Source organism: Trichosurus vulpecula, chromosome 3 (assembly GCF_011100635.1).
Source record: "Trichosurus vulpecula isolate mTriVul1 chromosome 3, mTriVul1.pri, whole genome shotgun sequence".
Taxonomy (NCBI): domain Eukaryota; kingdom Metazoa; phylum Chordata; class Mammalia; order Diprotodontia; family Phalangeridae; genus Trichosurus; species Trichosurus vulpecula.
In genome coordinates this window covers 59315978-59323115 of record NC_050575.1, presented here as the reverse complement: position 1 = coordinate 59323115, position 7138 = coordinate 59315978, and the positions used below count along the sequence as shown (strand labels likewise).

At 46.1% G+C, this 7138-nt stretch overlaps 1 protein-coding gene across 1 annotated transcript; it reads left to right on the top strand.

The window, feature by feature from the left end:
- Positions 1 to 476: 476 nt before the first annotated feature.
- On the top strand, positions 477 to 6852 carry MYOZ3 (myozenin 3). The gene is made up of 6 exons (XM_036752036.1): positions 477 to 507; positions 1109 to 1263; positions 2642 to 2710; positions 2837 to 2972; positions 4210 to 4384; positions 6585 to 6852. Exons 1-6 carry the CDS (start codon positions 477 to 479, stop codon positions 6754 to 6756), a joined length of 738 nt encoding a protein of 245 aa, XP_036607931.1. The 3' UTR covers positions 6757 to 6852.
- Positions 6853 to 7138: the final 286 nt, after the last annotated feature.

Genomic DNA, 7138 nt, shown 5'->3' with positions numbered 1-7138 from the left:
TTTATCTGGATGCCCACTTGATCCCCCCATCCACTAATTTCTTCACAGAGTGACATACCACTGGGAACCCTCTCTATCTCAGGATAAAGAGCTCTCTTCCCGGACTTAGGGACATCATCAACAAAGATCCATAGCAAGAATTCTGGTGGTGGAAAATAGCTCAATCTCAGCCACTGGGGCTAGGAATCCTGGAAAATTAACTAGCCCTTAGACACAGCCTTCATTGGGTTAATCCCACAAGTATTTACTAAGTGCCTACTGTGTGTAAAGCACTCCTTGATATGTTCCATCCTTGGGGTGTGAGCTGAGGACAGGATCGGGGCTTACTCTGGGGCATTCATAAGCCAAGAGAGGGTGGGAAAGCAAGTAGTGGAGGCAGCAAGGGACGATGAAGACTGAGCTACTGCCTCCAAATTCCTGACCCTGCCTGTAGGGTTCTTCCTTCAGAAGTCCTCCAGGAGCAGAAGGCACTAACAATGGCCGAAGCACAAGATTTCATGGGAGCAGGTAAGGGCAGGATGGTAAGACCTATCGCAAAATATCCCCACAACTAAACCTTGGAACCACATAGCTGACTAATCTTATCCCGTCCTGTCCTCTGGAGTAACCCTTGGACCTGAATGAGTTCCCTCAAAATCGGGCTGAGGTCACCAGATTTTTTTTTTAATTGTACCTCCTCCAGTGCTAGGAACTTCCCTGAATATCTCCATAATACAGTTCCTGTCATTAGGAATCTTCTATTCTCAAGCCAAGGAACAAGTCTCCTTCTTTTGGAGGACCTAGGTCAGCCCCCAATACAGGATTTGGGGGGAGGTAAAGAGTTTCCTTGGTCATAGTTGGGTGTCAAGTGAAAGGTTACAGGTTTCAATGATGTTGGGGCAGTACCTTTGATATAAAAAATATAATTCTAAGGTCATAGTTATGACCTCAAGACACAGTGAATCCTAACCCTGGCCATAGACAGAACCTCACACTGGTCTCAGACTGAGCCCTGTCTTCTCCTGCCTAATCAGTGACCTTGGTCACAAGGAGCATCAGGTGACATGACAGCAGGTCAATCTCACTATGGTCAACAGAAGATAGCAGGGTTTTGGCTTTCTTCTAGTAGTCCCCTTGCTGGACCTGGGCAAGAAGGTGAGCGTTCCTCAGGACCTCATGGTGGAGGAGCTGTCCCTTCGTTCTAACAGGGGCTCCCTCCTGTTCCAAAAGAGACAGAAGAGAGTGCAGAGGTTCACCTTTGAGTACGCAGCCAAACAGACACAGGTGAGTGTGACCCCACTAGCCTCTCTTCTGTTTGTACCCATTATATCAGGTGTTTCCTAGACTTTCATTACAGTGGAAGGAGACCTGAATTAGAGTCAGGAGACTAGGTTTAAAATTCTGGCTCCGACACTTATTAGTTGGTTGGTCTTGAGTTTACTTGGGTCTTTCAGTATCTGCAGAATGGAAAGAACAGTCTTTGAATCATCCATCCTTTATGGTGTTGTCATATATAAAGGCCTTTGTATAACTTAAAGGGCTACAGAGATGAGTAGCTGAAGGTAAACACATGGCTTAAGAGTGGGAGGTAATCTTTTTTCTTAGCTGAAAGTGCTTAGACTTACCTATAAAGGGGAAGAGGACTAGGGTGCAGGGATAGTCAAATCAAATCAACAAGCACCTATTAAACACTCACTATGCACCAGGCACTGTCTATTGGGGAAAGCCTCTCTTTGTGAAGGCTCAGGATAATTTTTCTCCTCTTTCCTAAGACCTGTTCCCTCTTCTCCCTAGGACCCCCTCTCCCACCTGTTGGGTTTTTTAATATTTAATGTTTCCCCTTGGTTTCTGTTTTTATTTTTGGTGTCCTTATCTTTACTTACTTTTAATTCAAAGATCAGTGATTTCATTGGCGTGGGAACTCTTTACATTAGCACAGGTCACAACTGTTCTACACCTTAGTAGGTGGTCTTCTCATCATCACCTTGTGGCCAACTAACTGCCTCTCTGCACTTAGTTGAGTTGGTCCTCAGATGAGAGACGTTGGTTGTTGGATCTGCACTCAAAGCCTTTCCAGCTTTGTAAGACTTGTCAGAGGTTGGACATCATTGGCATAATCTCCTAGAACCTAGGGCCAACTCCATGATTCCTCAGCGAGGGGGAGACAGAGGAAGGAAGCAGCGTGGAAGAGTGGGAAGAAGGCTGGATTTGGAATCAGAACGCCCAAGTTCAAATCATGGTTTAGTCACTTATGTGGCTGTGTGACTTTTGGCAAGATACTTCTCTTGGCTCAGTTTCCTCATTTACATAATGAAGGGGTTGGATCAGGTGACATCTTCCAGCTAAGTTTATGACCCTACAACTGGGCATAGGGCAAGTAGATTTGCCTGAATTCTACCCTGGTGAGCTGAATTCAGAGAAGATGGGGTGGACCTCCCTGAAGGGATAGGGATGGACTGGAGGGCTTCCAGAAGGACAACCCAGTAATTCCCACATAGGGCTAATCACTGTGGGGGGGCAGAAGGGAAGCAAAGGAAGAAGACAGGAAAAAACCCAGACCTAATGCCTTTTATTGGGGAGCTAAAGCTAGTGAAGATGGGACCCTGCAAAAAGGTCAGAAGCTCCTAACAGGCAGGATGCTTCCTGTATCTTTCTGCCACAGAGCTCAGTCTCAGAGTACAGAGGAAGTGATCTGGGAACCACACCAGCAGGACCACCAGAAGAGTTGGCTGTGAGTAGAGCTTGTCCCCAGAGAAATGGACTCCAGGCTCTGGGAAACCAGGCCTACCCTCTGAGGGCAGCAGTGGGAGTAAAGGGAGCCAGACCAGCTCCCTCAGGGGTCCTATTCTGTGTTCAGACTGCCAGTGGCCCAGATGGGAAGGAGAACTACAGGACGGAGATCCAAATCTTCCCTACCCCACCTCTTGGGTCTGAGAGGAGCAGTCAAGAACCACCCCCAGGAAGGGCTCCTAGTCCCAGTGCCCTGGCCTCTGGTGAGTTGGCAACTTCTCTGGGAGGTTGGAGGGAGTGTAACAACATGTGACATGAGGATGTTTGAGGATGAGTGTCAAGAGAAACTTTACTCTGGAGCAGTGGGAGATCTTAATGGTAAAGCTGATTTTTAAAATGGGGGGAGGGGTGATATAGGGGAAGAAGGCATTCTGTTCAGTAGGAGACAAGTGAGGGACTGGGCTCTCTCTGTAGTCTACATGTCCTTTCCTTGCTCACCAGTTCCAAAGGCTTGGACCACCTCTCCCAGAAGACATGGGATGGGATTGAGGAAGTCAGAGGAAATGCAGAAAGGCTCACCTTATAAACTTCTTTTCCCTGGGATATATCCAAGAAAAGGCTGGATAAGCATGTTGAAGAGGATCCCTGAGCGGGGAAGGAGGTTGGGCTAGATGTTCCAACTGTGACTAATTCTGTTTCTGTAACTTCCCCTGGGAATTTCTACCTTTTCTTTTAGGCCTGGGGTCCTCCCATTGTGACTCACTGTTCCTCTGGCCTCTGGGACAAGCTGTGGGCTCAAATCCTGCCACTTCCCTGATGAGAGGCCTTGGGCTAATCTCTCGTTCTGTCTGGGCTTCACTTCCTCTCTGTAAAATGAGGAGAACAAAACTAAGAGGAGCTGTTGGAGGGAGGGACTAAGCAGCCTCCACTAGATATGCTAAAAGGTATACTGAGGCAGAAATGGGTACATTTGCACAGAACATCAGCCTCTGGCACTTGTACAATGCTATGTCAAAATCTTCCAGTGCTTCATTGTCTTGTGGAAAGGACCCAAGTCTTTCAGAGGCTACGGCAGCAGAAAGGTACAGAGAGGCTCACCACCACAGAGGATTCGTTTCTTTTGGGCAGTCACCTACTAACATGGAAAGCGTGTGATTTGTACCAGTGGAGGGAGTACACGTAAAAAAAAACTGACTAAAGGTTGATATTTATAGGCTACATAGGACTCTTCATATGATATAGTAATTATATTCCCCTGGGACGCTTCAATCATCAGGCAGGGAAAAAAATTTGGAATCATTATCTCCATTTTAAAGATGAGGAATCTGAAGGAAGAGAAGGGGAATAACTCGACAGAGATCCCAGGGCTAGCTGGTGACAGAGGAAGGTCAAGAACTCTGGTCTCTAGTGCAGGGAAATAAAATAAAGGAGTCTCTCACTACCCCCCTCTCTCCATCTTTAAGTTAACCTCTCACAACTGTCTGCCATCACCCCTCACAGGCTATTCTAAGCCCCTGACAGGCATCCCACCAGAGAAGTTCAATCACACAGCCATCCCCAAGGGTTACCGGTCCCCATGGCAAGAGTTCATCGGCTACAAGGATGGATACAAAGACTATTACAAGGACCACCTAAACCACACACCCAGGCCCTCAGACTACAGGAACTTCAACAAGTAAGGATGGATGTGTCTGTAACCAAGTAGTTTAGAGGAAGTCAGGAAAATACCTAATGAGGACAGGATAAAGTATCCCTATTACTTGAGGTTGTTTCATTTGCCATCTCCAGCCAGAGCCCAGACTAGAGTCACAGGATAATTTCCTAAGCTGGTCACAGACTCAATCCTAGCCTCAGATTAAACCCTCCAGCCCCAATTTGGGGTTTTCCAGCTGTGACATTATTCATTTGTAAAAAGGAGGTGGGATTAGATCTAAAAATGTACTTTCCAGCTCTAAATATTAATCATTCCAGCCTATCATCACTGTTCTTTATTCTATACATTAGCCAAACTAAAAACCATACTTCTCCGATGTACTCTGCAGACCATGGGACTTCTGCATCTGTCTGGTAGCTGAAAACTTCCATACGTGTTCTCTTCCCCATTAGAACGTGTGCTCCTTGAGAGTAAACACTGGCTTGCATTTCTATTTGTACCCCCAATGCTCTGCACATAGTAGGCACTCAATACATGCTTCATGCATTCAACTAGAATCTCCCTTGCTCCATGAGGACACCTCTAGTGCTTTCTTGCCTTGCTTTTGCTCACTGTTTGCTTCACCTGGAGTGCCTCTGTTCTACTTTCTTTTGATCTATGCCTATTGAAATCTTGCCCATCCTTCAAGGCCCGGGTTAAATACCCCCTCCTCAGTGAAATGTAAAACGAGGGCCATGTCCTAAATGACCTCTACGGATACTTCGGCTCTAAGATCTATAACCTTATCAAAGGCTCCCAGATTTCCCCAGCCCAAGCCATTTTCTCTTTGGCACTTGCTTTTATGTCTCTTATCATGTACTGTCCTGATTTATGCCCATGTCTCATCTCTCCTAATAATCAAGGTGCCACATCTTACTCATCTTTCCCCCCAAGTCCTAAGTAGAGGGCCTTATACATAAAGGATATTAATACAGTCTTGTTTAAATTAGAGATCATGTAGAATGTGCTAGGCAGGGTGTCTATGGATGGTGTTTTTCTTCCTGGGCATGAGCTCTCCCAGAAGGATGAGTCAGAGTTTGAGGAAAAAGGGGACAGAAACAATAACTCTTTGGGCTTCAGCTCTGCTCCCTTTTAAGCTGGGACAATGAGGAGTATGTTAGCTCATCCCTACCCTCCTTCCATTTCCACAGCTATGAGGATGTCAGATACCATGACCAAGCCCAAGTTAGCATGTGGTGTTCACCTGAACAACTGTGGGGGGACAGATGATGGGCAAGATGGCCTCTCTGACACAGGATGGGACCTGCTCACCTCAACAAACATCAAACACGTACTCTGCAAAGCACTGCCTTCATTGTTCTGGCTGCTCTTTTACTTAACACTCTCAACAGCAGTCACTTTGCTGCATTTAAAGTAAAAGCACGGGCCACAGCACTCTCCCTTTCTAAGCTAGGATTTCTTCTGGGCACTAGTTTTCAGCTCTCAATCTCATCGTGGCTAGGTGTGAGCAGGTGAGAATGTCTTTGGCCAGTCGCATGGGGCTCTGGAAGAATGAGCTACCCAAACTTGCTATTTGTAGGCTCAACAGTGTTTCTGTTTCTCATCAGAAAATTTTCCTACCTGCCCAAAAACAGTGGGAGAAAAAGACTGCATGCATAGTACATTTCTCTTCTCCAGGGTTTCTATTTATTTTTGTCTAAGAAGAAGCAATGTGAAGCAGGAAAGGCTTCTTTTCCATCCCTCCTAAGTTCATTCCAGAAACACCAACGCTTCATCTGCCAGTTATTTTAACCACCAATTAAAACACTGTGATAATCTGGATAGTGAGCTTTGCACATAACAAAACTCTAGAGCCAAAGAATGTCCTATCTGGAAGGGGCCTTAGTATGCAGAACAAAGAATGTTAGAGCTGGAAAGCACCTTGGAGAAAACAGGACCTTAGAGATCACCCAAGTCTAATTCCTTCTTCTGTAGAAGGGACAATACAGTCCCAGAGAAGGAAAGTGATTTGTCTGAAGTCACACAATGAGTCAGTGGCGGAGGTGGGATTAGAACTCAGGTCTCTTTCTGACCAGTATTCTGTGCGACAGTCACAGACTCTTGGCAAAATCCATCTCTAGTACCAGAGAAATTTCCTCTCCTTCCCCTACGGTCTGTCAATGATGGCTAAGTTTGATCATGGTTTGTATAAAGGTCAGACCATATTATTCTGTTTTCCTAGGACACCAGTGCCATTTGGAGGACCCCTCATCTCTGAGACATTCCCCCAAACGGATACACCCCTCATCCCAAAAGAGCCCGTAAGTGGCCTGGATCTCCTCAGCTACAGACCCAGTTTCAACCGAGTAGCCCAAGGCTGGGTACGGGCCCTTCTAGAGTCTGAGGAACTGTGACTTGATATTAATTCCTGTATTCCTACTGCTTTGCTTTATTAGCCTGTTAGTAGGCACAGAGATAGTGTACTAATGCTGGTTACACATGCCAGCAGTTCCGCCATGGGTCACATTCTGAATTCTGCATAAATGAAATCTGAATCAACCTCTGATGTGAGAGAGATCCGTATACTCTGGGTCCTACCCTATGTATCAACCTTCTTAATGGGTCAAATCTGCCAGGTGAACTTTACCTCCCTTTCCCCCTGGCAAGAAGTAGTATTTGATTTCAGTGTTTGTAGTTATACGGGAGAGTGACGCCCAGACCCCACTGCAAAGACAGCATGACTAGAAGTCCATTCTTGTGGGTGCCACTGCATTTTACTGCAATGGGTCAGGAAGT